This window comes from Gracilinanus agilis, chromosome 2, assembly GCF_016433145.1.
Source record: "Gracilinanus agilis isolate LMUSP501 chromosome 2, AgileGrace, whole genome shotgun sequence".
Lineage (NCBI taxonomy): Eukaryota > Metazoa > Chordata > Mammalia > Didelphimorphia > Didelphidae > Gracilinanus > Gracilinanus agilis.
In genome coordinates, this window is record NC_058131.1 from 600,210,637 (window position 1) to 600,231,865 (window position 21,229).

The following is a 21,229-nucleotide window of genomic DNA, read 5'->3' on the forward strand; positions in this document are numbered from 1 at the left end:
GATGGAAGCCTCCTTTCATTCTGCTGCATTAAATTCCTTTGTTTGGGGCAGGAACACACCATGAGTCCATTTATGACCCAATGTTTATATGTCAGGTGGAGAAACAAAAGTACAAAAGTCCATAATATGATGAAGAACTATAAATTTTGCAGCTATATGTAGCATGCTTCTTCAGAGACACAAAGAGCTTCATATGTTTTATTTTATTTATCCTCACATCAACCTCACAACATGATATATCATAAGATATATCATGGTTAACCTTTGAGGGATAAGGATCTTAAGTGTCCAAGGGTGCTTTTTGACTCTTCTTCCAACTATTAGCTCAGGGTTCTTTCCATTTAATTCCCTGGTGGTCTTTTAATGTCTTTTCTGCCCTGGGACGCATTCCCACCTGATACTGTGAATTAAATTTTTTAGGGAGGTGAAAAAGACACTATTCTAATTATCATGACTTTAAAAGCTTTCCTTCTGGGGCAGCTGGGTAGCTCAGTGGATTGAGAGCCAGGCCTAGAGACAGGAGGTCCTAGGTTCAAATCTGGCCTCAGACACTTCCCAACTGTGTGACCCTGGGCAAGTCACTTGACCCCCATTGCCTACCCTTACCACTCTTCCACCTATAAGTCAATACACAGAAGTTAAGGGTTTAAAATAAAAAATAAAAAAATAAAAAAAAAGCTTTCCTTCCAACAGCTCTGCACAGTAGACAGTGTAAGAATGATTTGCCCAGTCACACAGCTAAGTAAAGAGATGGAGTCTTGACTTGTACCTGAAGTCTTCTGATTCTAGACCAATATTCTTATCACTCCATTCATGCCACTTTTCATTGTGGAATGCTCACAAATACATTTTTGTTTTAGTCTCTCAATGGCCCTTTGGCCTTTCAACTAGTGAAGCAAGGATTGTTATCCCCATTTATAAATGAAGAAGCGGAGTCTTAAATCATTTTAGTATCTAGACTTGCCTCAGTCTTTTATCAAATGACCTGTCGATCAGCATAATATGTGTAAAGCATGATTTGAACTTGGATCTTTCTGATATAAGTCCAGCACTCTGTCCACCTTCCATTTCTCCCAACTCTTGCCTTTCTGCTAAGATTTGAAAGTGGCCAACATTATTGTTATCTTTCATCCCCATTCCCATCCTTTTTGCCAAAGTTGATTTGGGAGGATTCACATGCTTCAGAAGTAAGTATCTCTACCTTTTTGGTAGTAAATCACTCATAGATGGGTCTGGAGAGCTGTTTGGGTAGTGACTACCACTGTCATCTATGTCATTATGGCTCCCTTTCTCTAACAAGGAAATAGGAAGAGCAGAAAGAAACCAGCTGCCTGCTTTCTATAGTCAACAGAGTCTAGTGGCTATTGAATGACTTCATGTTTTATTATGGTTTAAACCAATGAAGAGACAGCACAAATTACTAAAAACCACGTGGTATGTCTCATGCTCCTTGTGATCATTTCTCGGCATAAGCAGCTGTTGCCTAAGCCAAGGGAATTTGCGGTCAAGCTGATCCTTGATTTAATTCGTTGTTTAGCCTGTGTGTCTAAAGACATCTGAGTGCAAGTTTCATCCGTTTAGCAACTGGCAAGCCAGAAGGTGAGTTAGAGAGCTTGTCATGCAAATGCAATATGCTCTAACTCACGCCAGTTCTTTACTTCGAAGAACCCAATCTACATGCTGAAAGGTGGGGAAACTCCCACTGTCTCTTAGGCAAAATGAGTTTAGGCCTGGCTATCTTTTCCAAGAAAACCCCTAATAGTCTCCTGGTGATGTCAAACAGTAACTGCACAACTGCCATCAATAATAAAACAACTTTTTTATTGAATACCTTTTGAGAGCAGATTATCCTGAAAAGGACAATCTATGATTTGGGCAGCCAGCCGCTATGAATGTTGTGAGGATGAAGGGTAAAGAAATGATCAGCTAGGTTGGAATTAATTAAGAAAGAATTCCAAAAGGAAGTGAGATAGAAAAAAGAGATGCAGGTTAGAAATGAGAAGCATTAACAACTTGGCACAGGGCCTGACTCTGCATTGCCTTGTGAAAACCAAAGACCCTTTGAAAAAACAATACATAAATTATCAGATGCACATTAAGAATCCCCACTAAGTGCAGTTATATTCCCTACTAAATGGGAATATATACATCAGGGCTTTTGAGTGTGGATTAGATGAGAGGCAGAACTGTACGGAACCATACAGTGGAACAAACAGAAAACTTGAGTCAATCTTTCCTTTAGGGAGCTCAAAGTACTTTTAAAAAGAATTGTATTTTCTTTCACAACACTCCAGAGAAGAGAGGAGAAATTAGAAATGATCTTCTAGATTTTACAGATGTGAAAAATTAATGCACAAAGGCAAGAAAATCACTTTTCAGTCATTGGCAGAGACAGCATTCTTGCTAACCCTTTGTGATAAGAAAATCATTGGTTCCTTAGTGCCTCAGTTTTTCATTTTTAAGATAAAAATGATTCTTCTCTCACTGGTTCACAAGATTGAAGTGGGGGATGCTAAATATAAAGCAGCTTTGAAAAATCAATGTTATTCAAATGTAAAAATGCTATTACTAATATAGTACTTCCACTGCATTTCCCATTAGGAAAATCCTCCCAAAAGAACAGCAGAACCTTGTATATGTCCAGGTATCTCAGGACAAGAAATAATTTGGATATGGAAACATCCAGATAGTCCTGAGCAACCTTGACTGTTTCTTACTCTCTTTTGGGGGCCCTTTCTCACCTGCATTCAGCTACATTCTCCTCATTGCCCTATAATCATTCTGCTCCAGCTTTAGTCTTATTCTCTCATTTTCCTACAATTGTTTCCAGCCCTATTAAAAAAAACAGTCCAAAATCTGGGCATATGGAAATAAGATGTGTGGTTCCATATTACTAAATGCATTTTTAGTGATACAACACAGACGACCTGTATCACTGAAAATAGTAGTTAGGGCTTTCTTTATTGTATTTTATATTTTTTTAAACCCTTATACTTCGGTGTATTGTCTCATAGGTGGAAGAGTGGTAAGGGTGGGCAATGGGGGTCAAGTGACTTGCCCAGGGTCACACAGCTGGGAAGTGGCTGAGGCCAGGTTTGAACCTAGGACCTCCCGTCTCTAGGCCTGACTCTCACTCCACTGAGCTACCCAGCTGCCCCCTTTCTTTATTGTATTTTGAAAAACTCTTAGACCTCTTCAACCAATGTCCCAAAGTAAAGGCAACTCTATATTTCAATGGAGAATAGTCATGTGAGTAAAATGAAGTGATACATAATTAAACTATGTTGAGTCAGCTTTAAGACCACACTGGTTTGCTTTGCTTTGGAGGTTCACAGTTTTTGGTGTGTGTGTATGTGTGTGTGTGTGTCTCTACGTGCAGCAAGAGTGGAATCATTATGGTTATATTTTGATTAGACAAGTATTTATTATAGTCATTTTGATTAGACAAGTCATTCATTCCTTAACTTAATAGAAACACCTGATGATAAGGGAAGATGACCTGGAAATATGATAGATGACAAGAAACCTAGTTTGGGATTACATATTTGTCACAGATAATCAGCAAAAGCACTGAAGTCAGCATCTTATCCCAACACTTGATCAAACCTTAAGTACCTAGCAGGGACCAAAGCTCTTCAACTGATTTATTTTTTACTGAATCATTAGGACACATATCTAATCTTCAGTCTACTCTAAACACTCCATCTTTGTGTATACCTTCCTACCTCCACCATTCCCATATCAAAGTACAGGCAAAAAAAAATGGAAAGGAAACTGTCGAAGACAGACAATATAATGTCTGGACAAGTTGTCTGGAAGTCAAAAGGGCATGAGCTGGCAAAGAAAACAAATTACTACTCATTGCTTAGGTATGTGGCCCACTGGGTCCAAAGGAAGGGTCTCAAGGGTCTTATTTAGCTTTTCAGTTTCTTCTGCTACAGTTTGTGCAGAGCTTCCAGCCCTTGGGGCCTCTTGACCTTTGTGTCAGTAACTTTCTTAACAATGAGCTTTAGGGAACATCTTAAAAGGATTTCATGTCTCATTAAGTCTGAAAAATATTTCATTTCTCTCTGTCATTTTTAATGTCATTTCATGGGGAAAGTTTGCCTTCCCCCCCCCCAATGAAGTTGAGGCAGTTTACAGGGGAAATGATTTTTTCTGGGGTCTGAAAGACTCATATCATCCATGTTCCTTACTCTGTTATTTAGAAGATACATTTTTTAAAGACTTCAGTAGAAATATGTGACACCCAAGTTAATATATTAATGCACATCATAAAATTGAATCTTTTGATATTCATGACATTAAAACGACAAGGGATTTTATTAACTCAGACTCAGTAAGCAGTTGGTGTTATGATTTACACTGGTGGGAAAGAGGCATTAAGTAGGGGTTGCTGAGGAAAATAAGCCTCTTAAAATAATCTGTGAAACAACTGCTATTGGCCTATTAAAATATGTACTCACCTCAGGTACAAGGGTACAAATATGACAATTAAAGAAAGGCTGACAGTTCCCCTAGACCACCTCCCCAACCAAGATCAATCAACTAACATTTATTCAGTACTTACTGTGTTCCAGGCACTGTGCTAAGCTTTGGGGATACAAAGATAAAGGTAAAGCAGTCCCTTTCCTCAGAAAACTTACATTCAAACAAGGGCACTTGGCACATAAATGTAGCAGTATGAACAAAACACACACAAATCAGATATGAGGTAACTTTGGATGGAATGGCACTAGCATGAATAGTATCTGTGGGAAGGAGCTCTGTTCAACATTTATTCCCTAGTTGTCATATTTGGAAAGGATTTTCTCATTTTCAGTTCTTTTCTATTTTCTTGTTCCCTGTCCAGAAGTTCTAAGGCTGATCATAAGAGGGTTTATCAGTTTGGGATCATTCTAATTTTGTGAGTAGCCAAAGACTAGGAAAATGGAAATTCATTTGTTAGTAAGAAAAAGGTTTTCCTTCCCCATGCTTTTCTAATATAGCCAAATGGCGATTTTTAATGTAAAATTACATGCTCACAAATACACATACTTATATACCAATCATATTCATCATTGCACTGTTAATAAACCTAGAAAACTTACTTGCACGATAGAAGGCAATCAGAGTGTTATAATGGCTTTTACTGTCACATCGATGGTGTTAATCTCTGACATGGTCAACAGGCTTATGAGCAATTGAAATGGAGCCCCTTAATGAGTGACACTGACCAAAACAAGATGTCTCAGACACCAGAGCATCTTCTTCCTGCTGCAGTCCTTACCAGTAAAATCATAAGTACCAAGTGGATTATCGAAAATTGATGGTTGGGAACTATCAAAGTTCCCTTTTCCAAAAGCCAAAGTCAGCAAACTTAAAAGCTTCTGCTGTCTGTTTTAAGCATCTCGTTACAATGAAGAGATTCTCTGGCTTATTAGCTTTGCCTGACTACTTCTCATTCTAAGCCTTTCTTTCATCCTTTCTGACTGTTATTTTGTGATTTGATTTAGGGCACAGGAAACCTTCATGCAGTGGGATCAGTGCCGAAGATTTTACAACTTCCTCATGGCTGACAACATGAAGAAAATCATCCTCTCTCACAGGTACCATTCCCCTTCCTTCCTTCTCATGGGGCTCATATTCATTTGCCGCCTCGTTATGATAGAGGCTGTTAAGAGGCTCTGGACCCTCATTTCTACATCATCAATGGTCTGAACGGCCTGCTAAGACTCACAGGCCCAAATATTCCTGCTGGTCTAATGATTGCATATTTCCTTTGTTAGAAATTACATTTTCCTCAACTACCAAAAGCTGACTAGACTTTTCCCCCCTACCTTTGAGTTTAAGTAAATCCAAGAAGGGAATGGCTCTCTTACATAATAATACTTTAACTATAATTCCATAAAGACTGTTAGCATTTTTAAGAATATATTCACAAAGCTGATCATAGCACATAGTAATAAAATAGCCACTGGTTTAATACTTTGTTTCCTATTATCCTAAAACATGCTTTTGCCATATTTATTCATATTTAAATATCTCTTTAATTATGCTATTCACTTGCTCAAGAAAACTTGAATGGCTCCCTACTTTCATTTCACCTGCCTAGCTTTTAATGCCTTCATAATCTGGTCCACCTGTCTATCCAGTTTTCCTACTATTCCCTAACAATTGCCCTCTGCAGCTTCGTCACACACACACAAAAAGCCCTGAGTTCAATTGACACCTCATGTTCTGTACACCAAAATTATTTCCCAGCCTTTAAGGACTGTCATGAGGAACAAAGGAGGTATGTATAAAAGCAACCCATATATACCATTTATAGGATACAATTTAGAACTCAAAGGAATCTTAGAAATTTTATCTCCTAAGAGTTCAGCCTCAGTCACTTGCCCTAATGAGGAAGCTTGGACCCAGAGAAATGAATGACAGCCTGAAGCCCCATAGGGAGGAAGTAGCAGAACTAGAATTTGAACCCAGAGCTTCTGATTCTATATCCAGGATACTTTCTGTTTCATCATTCTGGCTCTTGATTTTAGGCTGCCACATCATTTATTATTGCCTTGTAGGTTCTAGTTCTGTCTCTGCAACAAGATTGATAGCTTCTAGAGGTTATAAAATAGGCCTGGTTTTTTTTATACTCTCCGAGAATAACAACAAAAATAAATACTATTGATTCACTTTTGTTAAATGTTTGGGTTTTTTATTTATTTAAATTGATCTTTAGAAAATAGTTTTATCTCCTTGCTCTGACATCTGGAGACTGTATGTTTAAGCTGCCATATTCTCACCTAGCTAGGACAGCTAGATGAGAAAATAGAGTGCCAGGCTTGGAGTCAGAAAAACCCAAGTACAAATCTGGCCCCAAACAATTAATTACTAGCTGTGTGACCCTTGGAAAGTCACTTCACTTCATCCTGTTTGGCTCAGTTTCCTCATTTGTAAAATGAGCAGAGAAGGAAATGGCATACCACTCCAGTATCTTTACAAAGAAAACACCAAGGAGGGTCATGAAGAGTCAGACATGACTGAAATGATTAAAGAATAACATTCTAGCATAGCTACCGTGATTTTTATATAAAATAGTTGATGGATGAAGAATGACTTTTGTACCTCATCCTAAATATGAATTTATGAGACATGGATGCTGCTGCTGCTGCTGCTGCTGCCACTGCTTTATTTTCCCCTATAAATTTCTGATAACGTGGTGACAGGAAGTTAAATGAATAACTTTGTGAAATCTTTTTTGGGAGGACAAAGACCCAAAACCTGCCAAGCAAAACCTAAAGGGCTGTTGACTACCATTCAGTTGGCTGATGAACTTTCTACATAGAACAAGTAAATTCCAGTGTCTGCTGTGATAGCTCATTCAGTAAAGTGTGAGGTGCATATACTTTTCTTGAATTTGCTACAGAAAACCAAATATTTTAACAACTTAAAGAATTTTTAAGTGTGAATTCTATTACAGAAAACATATAATCCTACTACTAAGCTTTAAAAGATGAAAAAGTCTGTTCCAGTTCTGCTGGGGGGTTGTAAAGGTACCAAACTCTTTTTTTTTCCTTAGCGTATCTTTCCTGCTTTAGGGTCCAAAAACAAACTCTGACCACCTTTGGCCTTTCAGGGTGGGTAGCAGAACTGCCATTAAATAATGTAGTAGGATTTAATAGTTGCTATGAAGATGGAATAGAAATAATGCACATTGAAGCCTGTCTAGTGAGAGTTCCCTCATTTTCCTTTGTTAATCTGTAGCATATCTTCTATAAAGAGTTACATTCTTGAATGTGGTATCTAATATTTTCTGAACATATATCCTTGGCTTTAGCTTCTCTTTTAGGTAAGTTAATCATTTTCTTTGAGAGGGAATATACTCGGAAAGAAGACACTCTCTTTGAGGTAGTAAATATCAGTTTGATGACATGCCACTGGGCAAGTGCTACCTATACGTGCAGCCAGCCTGCTGCCTGGCACTCCCTTCAGAGCAGACTCCACAAACATCCTGCCCTCGGATGAGAGAGATGGTTCTGAAGGTCCAGCACTGTCTCAGTTCTAGTTCTTTAGCCTTTTCTGGACTACATCCACCCGCTCCACAGAGAGTATCTTTGTCCTTGAATGGGCAGTGAAGGTCTCAGCTTACCTCCCCCACACCACAGTTGCTCAAAAATCAACCATCTGAGCTCATTCACTGGCAGACTCTGAGAGGGCTACAGGAATCTATTTCTAATTGATTCATCTACACTTTGGCCAAGTTTCACTCTTCCGGATTGCCTTTGGGCAAGGTAGGCCCCTCTTGCCACTCCATTCAATTTTCATCCTGAAATTGTGTCTCTTTTTGCTTTTATTCCAGGCAAGTTCTTTTTGGAAACAATGTTAAGAAACCTCAAAGCCTAGAGGATACTGACTTGAGCAGATTGTACACAGCAACATCTCTTATGCAAATTGATGACAATGTGATGAGGTATGCATGAGTTTTGCTCTCTAATAATACCTTCCTCTAAGATATCATCAGTTGCTCAGTGAGATTAGTCTTAGCAAAGAAAGGTGAAGTTACCTTCTGAACTTAGTTTTTAGAAAAATTTAGGTTCTATTTGATGATCTTTTAATGTCAAAAGATCTTTAGGAGTTATCAGGAGCAGGCTAACATTGCTCTTAGGTAAATATCATCCCTAGAGGCTGAAGTCTCTTTTGATTCTTATTACAATAATAACCCTCCTCTACCAATAATATCCATTAAACCACCATCCTTGGAATATAGTCTCTTATTTAGTGAGTGAAAGTGGGAATGAGGAAGCTTTCAACATGAACTGAAAAGTAAAATGGATTTTAACTATCTTCATTTTAAGTTGTTGGGTATATCATTTAATTGTTGGTTAGAAATTTTAAAAACCAAACTATTTTATGTTTCCCATAAAACCTTTCTTAAAATTTGTTATCCTGAAAAGAAATTTTAATTTTTTTAAGTTTTTAAAAATAGATGACCTGTCAGCATGCAAACACTTTTTATAATGTAATTTGATTCAATTTTGACAACAGAGTAAATTACTACAATTGATTTTAGTTGCCTTCTGGAAAATGCTTTATCCAGTGGTACTGCTCAAAATGTAGCTTTAAAATCTACTATAGATTTGGCTAAACTCCATAGGGATCTAGATTCCATAAGCAAATCTTCTTAAATCCCCTTTTTTCTGTCTTTCAAAGGGTTTTTTTTTATTTTAGGATAGACTACAAGGCCTTGCTATGGTTTATTCCTAGTGTAGAAAGTAATCCAAAGATTTAGTTTGGTTATAAGAGCAATCTGGGACTTTGGAGAGCCAGACTGGCAGAGGAGATCCTACACTGAGCTACCATTAAAACATAGGCAAATATTGTCCCTGGAGGATGAGGCTTCTTCTGATTCTTCTCATCTGACAATAGTGACCCTCTCACACCCATTAAACCACTAGCCTTGGAAAGATCTCCTATTTAGTGAAAGATAGTGGGAATCAGGAAGCTTTCAGCATGAATTGAAAAGTAAAATGGATTTTAACTGTCTTTATTTAAGTTGGGAACATTTTGGTGCTTTGGAAAACCAAATTGACAGAGGTCCTACACTGGGCCAAATCTCCCTGAAAGTAAATTTTTGTTGTCATTGTTTCTTTTAAAATTGAACAGAAAGAAAGAAAAATAAAACCCTTGTAACAAATAGACATAGTCAAGCAAAGCAAATTTCCTCATTGGCCACATCCAAAAATGTGTCTCATTCTGCATTTTGAGTCTATCATCTGTCTTTCAGGAGGTAGGTAACATGTAACATGCTTCCTCTTTGGTTCTCTGGAATTGTGGTTTATCACTTACATTCATCATAGTTCTAAAACCTTTCTGAGTTGTTCTTTATAATGTTATTGCATAAATTTATCTACTCACTTCATTCTGCATCAGTTCACACAGGTCTTCCCAGGTTTCTCTGAAATTTTACATTTTGTCATTGTTGGAGCAAATCTGAACCCCTCAACATCACTGGAAAAAAAATAGTTTCTCAGGAATCATCTGGACTAGGGATGTTCTGGGTCTGTATCATATTCTTAAGCTTTAACCAGGACAGACCTGACCCCCAAAAGTTGAAGGTCAGAGCTATTATTTGTTGTGATGTCCATTTCATAGCATGTTATATTTTTGTTAGAAAGTAGTCTGTCCTTTGATGGCTTACTTGAAAAATCCTACAGAATCAACAAAGATGCTAATTGAGACTGTAATTTCAACAGAATTGCAGTCTATAAAATAAGCCCTTAAAAATCCACAACATTTGTATATAAATAAAAAAATCCAGAAAGCAGTAAAAGAAGGGAATTCCCATTCCAGCTAACTGTAAAGTTCATAAAGAATCTAGAGATCAATCTGCCAAAATATCTGTATGTATTTGAATATATTCACAAAAACACAAAAATTCACAAATTCACAAAGTGTTCCTTAAACAAAAGGAGAAAAAATTAAAATGGATAGAAAAATATTCAGTGCTTGTAGCTAGGCCATGCCAACACAACTGACAAATTACTACCAAGGTTCATTTATACTTTTAATGCTATACAAATCAAATTATCCAAGAGATACTTCACAGAACTCTATAAAATTATAGCAAAATTCATTTGGAAAAATAAAAGATCTAAAATGTCAAGGGAAATGATGAAAAGAGAGAGGTGAGGATGCTAGGGGAATAGCACTTCCAGATTTCAGAATTCATTATAAAGCAGCAGCCATCAAAACCATCTGTTAACTGATTTCAAAAAAATAGAGAGGTAGATCAATTGAACATAGTAGACGAGGGAAAATTTGAAACAATGGCATCTGGAAAAACCAAAACCATAAATAACTTAGGAAATAACTTCCTATTTAATAAAAATTACTTGGGAAACTGGAAAATAGACTGGCAGAAATTAGGCTTAGATGAACATCTTACATCATATTCTATAATACATTCTTATTAGATCATACTATGAAAAAAATTATAAAGTAGTCTATCCCTAATTACTACCTCCTGAGTAAATAGGACTTGGAACTTAGCATCCATGTCTCCTTCTTTGCTCCCTAATTCATGTCTTCTCATCCTACAGCAATCTAAGTCTAAAGACTATTCTCTACTGGAAAGACCTCTGTTGCAAAAATGCTTTAGCAACCTCTGAATTTCCTATGCTCTCCATTGATGTCTAGCTTCATAACAAACTGGGCTCAAATAGTTGGTCTTTATGACTATTATAGAAAAACATTAGCTCTCATAGATGAATGTGGGAATCAAAAGAAAGATAAAGCAGATTAGTATTGAGGCTTGAAGAAAAGTATCTTTTCCTTTCTTACATTTTTTCCCTTTTTTGGTATATCTCAGAAAGTTCCATGGCTATAATTCCCTGAAAGAATATTATGAAGAAGAAAGCTGCATGAGGTATCTGCACAGGGTGAGTGAATAGAACTGACTATTAATAATAACACTATTTTTTGTTTTTTACTTTTTTATTTTAAACCCTTAACTTCTGTGCATTGACTCATAGGTGGAAGAGTGAGTGGTAAGGGTAGGCAATGGGGGTCAAGTGACTTGCCCAGGGTCACACAGCTGGGAAGTGTCTGAGGCCGGATTTGAACCTAGGACCTCCCGTCTCTAGGCCTGGCTCTCAATCCACTGAGCTACCCAGCTGCCCCTAATAACACTATTTTTGCATTACCCTCAGACCTAAAAATCTTGGAGTTAGAAAAGACCTTGGAGTTGGAGCCCATTTCGTCTAACCTTCCAGCTATCATAAGGATCCCTACTTTACATTATCTCTGATTATGATCATCCAGATTCTGCTAGAGTACCTCTAATGGCAGAACACTTGCTGCCTCATAAGGCAGCCCTCTTTATCACTGGCGCATTCAGATGGTTAAAAAAAATGCCTGGAGGCAGCTTGGTGTCTCAGTCAGGCCCAGAGACTGGAGGTCCTGGGTTCAAATCTAGACTCAGACACTTCCTAGCTGTATGACCCTGGGCAAGTCACTTAACCCCATTGCCTAGCCCTTACCACTCTTCTGCCTTGATGGAAGGTGAGGGTTTAAAAAACAATTCTTTCGTGTACTGCACTGAGATCTGCCTTCCTCCTAATTTGGATCATAGATCTATAGTGAGAAGGAATTTCAGAGGTGACCTAGTCCAACCCTCTTATTTTGCAGATAAGAAATCTATATTGATGAATCAGATAAAGCAATCAATACAGAAATTTGTATCAGTGAATACAGATGAATCAATCTCATAGTAGTTAAGTGACTTACCCAAGGTCACAGTACCAAGTGACTGATCTAGCAGTCGAACATGGTCTTCTGATTCTAAATACAAGCAATTCTTCCATTGCACTGTGCTTCTTAGTTTTCTTCCTTCTAGAATTCTATAAATGAAATCTACTGCTTCTATAGGAAACCCCATCAGATATTTCAAGTTATTATGTCCTCTCTCTAAGTCTCCTCTTTGACTTCAGTTCATAAAGCTGTACCTCATGAGATGGTTTTCAGATTCATTATCCTGGGCCACCCTCCAAACTATGTCTCTTTTTAATTGTAGTACCCAGACATATTGAGATAAGCACAGAAGTATAATGACATTATTGTTGAGATCTTAGCATTATGCTGTAATGTAAGAGTTCTTAACCTGGGGTCTAAGGATTCCAGAGGGGTGTGTGGATAGATATCAAAAGAGTCTATGAAAAATATTATATAATTATTTCTACATAATTGCGTTCCTTTGCAATTCTATGTATTTTATTGTATTCATCTAGAAACATTAGTCAGAGAAGGGGTCCATAAGCTTCACTAGACTGCCAAAAGAGCCCCTAACATAAAAAAGTTAAGAACCCCAACTTTGGAATGCAAACTAAAATTGGATTCATTTTAGCAGCCTTGCCACATTATTAGCTAATAGTTAGCTTTTAGATAACTTAAACTCTTAGTTCTTTTTCATGCCAACCTGCTTTTAGTCCATGTTTTTATTTTTTTTTTATCTAATTGGAAGATTTTATTTTTATAAAATATTTTAAAGATTAATATATGAGGTAAGTATATATTAAATTTAACCAAAAAGTAGCAAAATTGCCTTGGTTTTTTGTGCTCCCAAAATATTTTTGCAGCGAAATGAATATACTGACTATCTCCTCCAGCTGGTATTATTAACAAGTTCAGTCGAGGTCATTTTTGACCTGTTTATGCACATTCCAGCTTAGCATCTAATCAAAATCCTACTGGAAGTTATTCATGTACTGTATCACCAACCTGGCATTTGTATACAGTGTATATATACACTTGTTTACGGGCAAGGCAATTGGTCCTTGTTCATTTTCTCTCAAGAAAGTGTTAGATAGTGAGTGTCAGGGTTTGGCCACCCAAGAGCAATGATGGCTATACACAGAGAAAGCTGTTGTTTTACTTTGGGTTTTTTTTTTATTCATGCAGATTTATGTTCCTCTCATGCTAGTGAATGCTGCTGATGACCCCTTGGTACATGATAGTCTCTTATCAATCCCCAAAGCTCTTTCAGGTAAGTGTTTCTTTCTCTTGATTCTTTTCTGCACTCATCCTGACATGGTAACTCCTGTATCTTCCTGATGAAGTGATCTCCTAGAAATATTGATTATGTAGAAAGGCTTTACTTATTCACATGATTTTTATCCAACATTTTGTTCACATTCAGAGAATCTCTGATAACATTGCTACCTGAATAACTAAATAAAAAATGTTCTGGCTTTCCTGCCATCCTATTATCAAGCCAGAAACTGTTGCTGCTGTCACCTAGTACTATGTGAAATTTCCTGGTAGACTATGATTCTTCCAAGATGGGAGGTGTGATTTTGGGAAAGAAAGAATCCAGAACTTAAGCTTTAGGGGCAGCTCAATAGCTCAGTGGATTGAGAGCCAGGCCTAGAGTTGAGAGGTCCTAGGTTCAAATATGGTGTCTGGCCTCAGACACTTCCCAGCAATGTGACCCTGAGCCAAGTCACTTACCCCCATTGCCTAGCCCTTACCACTCTTCTGGCTTGGAACCAATACACAGTATTGATTCTAAGACGGAAGGTGATGTTTTAAGAAATAAATATAAAGAAATAAAAACAAAGAGTGCATATTATAAAGGAGATGTATAACATGAAAATAACTAGACAAGTTCAAGATATATAGAGTACATGGAAAGATATCTCAAAGAGGAAAGCATGAGTACCTAGGGAAACTGGGAAAGGCCTCTTGTAGAAAGTGACATTTTAGACCATTTTGGCTCAACCGTAGAGTGTATAGAAGGAAATAAAGCCTGAGAAAACTGGAAAAGTAGGAAGGATTCAGGTTATGAAAAGCTTTAAATTCCAAACAAAGCAGTTTATGACTCTGGAGATCACAGGGAGTCACTGAAATTTAGTGAGTGGAGAGGGGACATGGTCAGACCTGGGCTTTGGAAGAATCACTTTGGTAGCTGAGTGGAGGATCAATTGGAGTCCAGAGTCAGGGGGAACAGTTAGAAAGCTAATGCCTTAGTCTAGGTGAGAGATTATTAGTGCCTGGTCTAGGTTGGGGTTTTGAAGAGAAGGAGAAAGATAAGAGAAATGTTTTGGAGGTAGAAACAAGATTTAGCAACAGAATGGATATGAAGGATAAGTTAAAATAAGGCACCTAGGTAGGTGGATGGCAGAATGGTTGTACCATGGACAGTAATAGGAAGGTTGAAAAGAATTGGTAAATTTGAAGGGAAAGATGAGTTCTGTTTTAGAAACGCTGAATTTGAGATACTGAGAAGACAGTTAAAACATGTCCAAAAAGCTTTTGGTGACATTGGACTAATATTCAGGATAGAAATAATGACTCAGTATATAAATCTAGAAATCAACTATAGGAGAGTTGAGATTACCAAGGGAAAAGATAAGATAATCCAGATCTGAGCCTTGGGAGAATATCCACAATTAGTGGGGGTGATCTAGATAAAGATCCAATAAAGGCTTCTTAGAAGATAAGATAAGAACAGTGGTATCACAAAAACCTAGATAGTAAAGAATATCCAGGAGGAAAAAGTAGTCAGCATCAGGTGCTACAAAAAAGAAGGTCCACAAGGGTAAGGAGTGAGGAAATGCTGAAATCCTCTAGTCTGAGGGCAGTGAACTCATTGAGAAAAGAAGGAGAATGTCATAGAAGTGGGTTAATAAGAGCCACCAGAATCTAGATTGTTGACAAATTTAGAAATCATGAAATTCACAGGAAGAGAAATTGCTTGGGTATTTTAGCAAAAAATGAGTCTGGAAGTGTCGGTGGGGAGCAAAGACACATTCCAACTCTTCATCTACAACCAGTGAGTCAGGGGGTATGAGAGAAAATGTAATTCAGAGCTGGAAAGGAAGGTCAAAGAAGCAGTCCTCAAGAGGGAGTCAGCTCTCAGTAAAGGCCAGAAGATAATAGCAGTCTTGCTAAATTTGAAACAGATGTCCCAGAAGGTAAAGTAGAAGCAATGAAAAGATTGGGAATAGGACCTTGAGGGGTTGGTTTGAGATGGTTCTGGGAGTAAAGGAGGAGGCAATTGGAGATGGGGACAATAAGATCTATACCTTGGTGACTGAGATTTCAGAATCACTGGGGTGGGATATGACATATAAAAAGGTGGAAATGTGTTAGCCATTGAGGGAGACAGTTGAAAAGACTTTTCAAGACCCTCCCTTAAAGTCCAACCTTGTGGCAGATGATGATAGTGATGAGGTGTCCTGGAAGGCCTCTCAGCAGGCAGGAGCTAGAGCCAATATGGAGCCAGTCCCTGGCATTAGGTGGTGCTGGGAGGACATGGTACCTTCCAGTCCTAAGTCTATGATCCTCTGTTCCTGAGTAATGCTACTTTAACACCTCCAAGGATCATTATAATGATCAAGTAGGCCACAGTCCCATTTAAAACAACATCTAGGGGGCAGCTGGGTAGCTCAGTGGAGTGAGAGTCAGGCCTAGAGACAGGAGGTCCTAGGTTCAAATCCGGCCTCAGCCACTTCCCAGCTGTGTGACCCTGGGCAAGTCACTTGACCCACATTGCCCACCCTTACCAATCTGCCACCTATGAGACAATACACCGAAGTACAAGGGTTTAAAAAAAAAAAAAAAAACATCTAGATCTCTAAGCCAGGGTTATAAATACTGTATAAAATAGCAACCAAAAAAAGCATGCCTATCCATATTATTAATGTACTAAAAATATCTTAAACCAGGTACTGTGAACAGATAGCCTTTTGCCTGTCATACCCCTAAACCAAGTTACCATAAAAAAAGCTCATCAGAGTCTTTAGCCTCTTGCCTTCTTCTCAGCAATTTCCATTTCTACTTGAATATCATGGGATGATTTAGTAGAAAATCTGCGTTACTATTTGGGATGTTCTCTTGAACAGGCAGGTGATGAGAAAAATAGAGATCCATTACATAGTTTCTTTTATCTGCATCCAAAGGGAGCCAACTAGAATCCGATCACTCACACAGATGCATTTTTCTCCTTGCAGAGAAACGAGAGAATGTCATATTCGTGCTGCCACTTCATGGAGGTCACTTGGGCTTCTTTGAGGGTGCTGTTCTTTTCCCAGAACCCCTGACTTGGATGGATAAGCTGGTGGTGCAGTATGCCAATGCTATTTGCCAATGGGAGCGTAACAAATCCCAGTGCTCAGACACAGAGCAAATGGATGCCGATTTGGAGTGATGCCCTTACAAACTCAGAAGCACTCCAGCGGCCCCTCCCTCTGGAACTACTCATCTCCTTCAACCTGCTGCTTCAGGTTTTCATCCTTCTCAATAACCTGGGTATGTCAGCAGGGAAGCTTCCCACCCAGAGCGCCTCTTGCCAAGGCAGATGGCTCTCCCCCAGGATCTTCAGGCTATTTTTGTGCTTAGGTTACTGGTTTTCTTTATTGCATTATTGGCCATGATGATGAGTGGCAGGATTCTTGATCACCTGTCCAATTTCAGCATTTGATTAAGCCAATTGTCATCTAATTTCCCAATTAAAAATGTATCTGAACAGCATCTTTGATTTGCCAATCAAAAAAAAAAATCTTCCCAAGAATGTGGCAAGATGTATCCTAAAGTTTTGTAACTATACTTTGTGCCGTTGTTTCAGCCCTGAAAGAAGAGCCTGTGGTTCCAAGCCAATATTGGGGAGAGGGAACTTGGACTACTTAGCATGGGAGTTTGGGGAAATGTGAGCTCCATAAGCAAGAAAAAAATCAGCTTCTATAATAAGCCAAGTTTCCATATTTACCACATTTCCTAAAGGGGTTTTCACCCTGTTCGACAAAGCATTTAGGTTAGAGCTATCTTGTGTTTAGGAATTTTTACTGAAGTTTATAATCAGAAGTGTCTGAGTGTCAAGTGACTACCAGCTTCAGACATTGTGAAGGCACATCATTTTGGGATTGCCTTTTGTGCATTTGCAGTAGAGTGTGTATGGATAGAAAACTAGGAATCCTAGTTCTGCTACAATGACCTTGGGCAAGTCATTTAACCTCTATAAGCCTCAGTTTCCTCATCTGTAAAATGAGAGAGTTGGGCTAGTTGATCTCTGGGGGTCTTGTTCAACTCTAAAATTGTATGATGATTTATATTTGGCCAGACTTTGAGAGAACAGAATTCCAAATGACTTCCTGTTCTTTGAATTCTTGCCCAAATCAAACAAGTAGCCTTGATCTGATCATTTGCCTTTCTTTTATTTCCTCATTACTTATATAGAGGATTTTCTTTGGCACTGAATTATGTGGTGGTGGTGATTTTTTTTTGTTGTTGTTGTTTTGTTTTGTTTTGTTTTTAACCCAGGTCTCCTTACCACTGGCTCAGCAATTCAAATGTAGAATTTAAATTTAGAGAAAGTTAAACATGTCCATTTTCCAAATTTTTATCATATCTCCTTTACTTATATACTGTCAGATAGACTTTTCCAAAATCTCAAGTCAAAAAATAATGGTTGAGATTTGAGATTTCGTACTTTTCCCTGATCTCTTGGCACTTGTGTATTTAAGACTGCCAGTGGTTTCTATAATATAACGTCACTAAAACCAGCAGTTACTATATGGGCTTATACGGCACTCATAATGATATTACTAGGCATCCTTTTCAGTCTTTTACCCTCTCCTAACTTCTTTGACTCCAGCAATAAGTAGAGGCTAAATTGGAAAGCTCAGCCAGGGAGAACTACTCAGGCACTTTGAAGGCATTTTTTTATGTCCATTGACAGAAAGATAAGTGTATTGCCCCAAGTGACCATGATGATAATGACTTTCTACCCTGAAGAAATTCTGTTATGACAATCATTAGATCACCACCCTATTAGAATGAACAACAGCCAGTATTGAAAAATATTGGAACTGCTTTGATCTCAATTTTGCTTTCTGATTATTTTCCTATTTGGTTTATTGTAATCTTTTCCAAAGTCTATTCTTTATTGCCTTTCCTGTAACACTCTTTTAGCACCAATTAGCACTTTATTATATTAGCCTTGATTTGGCAGTTGGCCACTTTGGTTGTGGTTAAAAAATCCCATCCCCTCCCAATCCCCAACCCCCCACTCTCCACACACACACATACATACACACATCTGAAATCTAGACCATTCATAGACAGACTTCCTGGTATTGTCATTACTTCTCTAAACTTAGATTAGTTAAACCAAGCAATAATTTTATAACAGTTGAATTACTGTATCAAAAATAGTAGACTCCTTTTATTTGCCTTTGGCCACCTTTTCGGGCCTATTCTAATAAATAACTGGCATGTACACATATGCTGCCCCATTTATTAGGAAAAAGGATCTAATCACCATTGACCCATACCCAAAAGACAAAGGGAGGAGAAAGTTCAATCCTAGTAGGATCCCATCTTTTTCCTTTGAAGACTGTTTCTGGTGACAAGTTAGCAGGACCATTCTCTGTTTGCTTTTGTTGGGGAAGGGGCACATCTGTCTTTCAGCCTTTGTGACTGCACAGCCAGAATTTAACATGCAGCATCCTGTAGACTATGTCCCAGCTAAAATCTTTTGTGCGATATGACCGACAGTGGCATTTACACTCCACTTTGACCCAAGTGGAATCAAATGAAATCCTTTATATACGTTCCAGTCTCTTCAGCACAGAAATGAGGGTATGGATATGGCTTACTGTTTTACAAAGAAATTCTCGTTTTTGTTTGTTCCTGGGGTGAATCTAGGTTGGCATTGGATTTAGAGAAATGCCAGCTCTCCTGTAAGCCATGAGTTCAGCATAGCATTTCATATGGAAATTTTCCTTTCTTTCAGGCTCCTATTTCACTCCTTCCTGGCCACCCAGCCAGTAACCATTACCAAGAAGTGGAGCTTTTTTTTTTCCTTTGCTCTCTATTCTGCCACCCTGGTAACCCATCTACACTTGATTGATGAATCCACATTTCATGCATCTAGGGGAGAAAATATTTTTGGCCATTTCCTAAACCTATCTGTTTTAAGATATTCTTAATATAAAGTAGCAAGGGAAACCCAAGCTACTTTTCAAATGCTATTCTACCTCACCCTTAACCAGAAAGAAAAACTGTACCAATAGGGGTTAACATAGCCTGGACTTCCAAATTGTATTGGAAGTGGTATATCTACTTTAAAATCAGATTCTGAGCACCTGCCATACAAACACAGGGGCAATGATCATATGTTAAACCAAAGTGTAATGAATGTTCATATTTCTTCCTGAGGTATTCTTTCCACCTCAAAAAGCAGAAGTAACACACAACTAAGTAACTCATCCAGGCCAGCTTAGTATTTGGTATAGTATAGGTGAGAGCAATTGCCACTTGGAAAGTAATATTAAGTCCCCTTGATGCACTTTTGTTTAAGGATACTTTTAACAGATTTGGAAAATGAGCATTTGTCTCTTCAGGAGGGAGGCTCCAAACACCAGGGCAAAATAAATGCAGAAGAGATTTTTTTTCATTTATTTTGAGTCCTTAATACAATACCCTTGCTGTCATCTTTCATCTTTTAATGTGTAGAAGTTGTGTCACCACATACTTCCAATGTGGAAGCTCACCTTTAGAGGGATTCCGCATTCTTGAATCTCCTCAGTAAGAACTTTACTTCTTGACCATGTCTAGTTGCTGGTCATTGGTGATCAGCACAGTTTCATTCCTCTACCTAGCTCTGTTTACAGATCCTTCAGGCCGAGTGTGACCAATCCTACCTTCTCTAGATTCCTTGCACGGATTACATTTATGTCAAAGCTCACCTTGATATGGTTTGGAGAAAGAACTATTGTATTTAAAAAACAATTACTAGTGAAGGCCAGTGGCACTGGCTAGAGTACTATCTCCCTTTGGGATCTTCTGTAGTGTGACCATTATTACCTTAAACCCTCTCTCAGTTCAAAAGTGTTTGTACTCTTGGTCCATGTTTCTTGGGACCAGTTGAATTTCATCATCATTTTCATCATCATTCAAGTAAGACAATGAAATTTCTTCCTAAGGTAGAAAATTCCACATGCTCAGCCATTTTTTTCCAAAACCAGCTCTAAAGTTCAATGATTGAGTTATTAAAGCAATTTATAGTCTTCAACATAACTAAGCATAACTTTTTGTAAAGCCAAGCTCACCTGGCCATGTGTCCAAATGGCAGATCTCTTTGTAATTTAACTTAAGATCTTTAAATTCCAGGGGCACAATGGAAATTTTGTTCCTATTTGTGCTTTATAAGGGAGCAGGTGTATGGGATCTAAGCTGCTTTTCTATACAGCACTGATTCTGATGTAGGCCTGAACTAAGATTATTGAAATATCATGCTAGGTTAAAAGCTCTCATAGGCCTTCACCCTTCAAGTTCATTTAGTACTATTAATTGCAGTTTCCTATCAAATATCCTTGGTAATGTCTTCCTTCACACCCAGAGCCTCCAGGAAATCCTCTGATTTCTATCACAATATTGTAGTGTTTTTCTGCCATGAAAGAGTGGACCAGAACCATCATCATAAGGCAAAAAATCTCATTATAACTAGTCTGACTCCCAGAATCCAGTCAAAACTCCTTAAGCATTCAGACCTACAGAACTCTTCCTGCCTAGGCTACTGCCTAAACCACCTTGGATCAGATAAATGATTCTGATATCAACATTGGGTTTGCCCCATTAGAGATATAAAGATTGGACTGCCTCCATCCAACCTTGGGAGAATAAGCAGCTAAGGAAGTTTTCTTTTTCCTTATCACAAAAGCAAAAGAAAATGAACTCAGTGCCTCTCTGAGATGAGGAT

The 21,229-nt window shown here is 38.1% G+C and overlaps 1 protein-coding gene across 1 annotated transcript in view; it reads left to right on the plus strand.

The window, feature by feature from the left end:
- Positions 1 to 17,001, plus strand: part of ABHD2 (abhydrolase domain containing 2, acylglycerol lipase) — a 58,038-nt gene extending 41,037 nt beyond the window's left edge. Inside the window, exons 5-9 of the mRNA XM_044660140.1 lie at positions 5,496 to 5,588; positions 8,333 to 8,443; positions 11,342 to 11,411; positions 13,429 to 13,513; positions 16,482 to 17,001. Of these exons, the coding sequence (XP_044516075.1) occupies positions 5,496 to 5,588; positions 8,333 to 8,443; positions 11,342 to 11,411; positions 13,429 to 13,513; positions 16,482 to 16,678 (556 nt within the window). The 3' untranslated portion in view covers positions 16,679 to 17,001. The remainder of the gene's footprint in view (positions 1 to 5,495; positions 5,589 to 8,332; positions 8,444 to 11,341; positions 11,412 to 13,428; positions 13,514 to 16,481) is intronic.
- Positions 17,002 to 21,229: the final 4,228 nt, after the last annotated feature.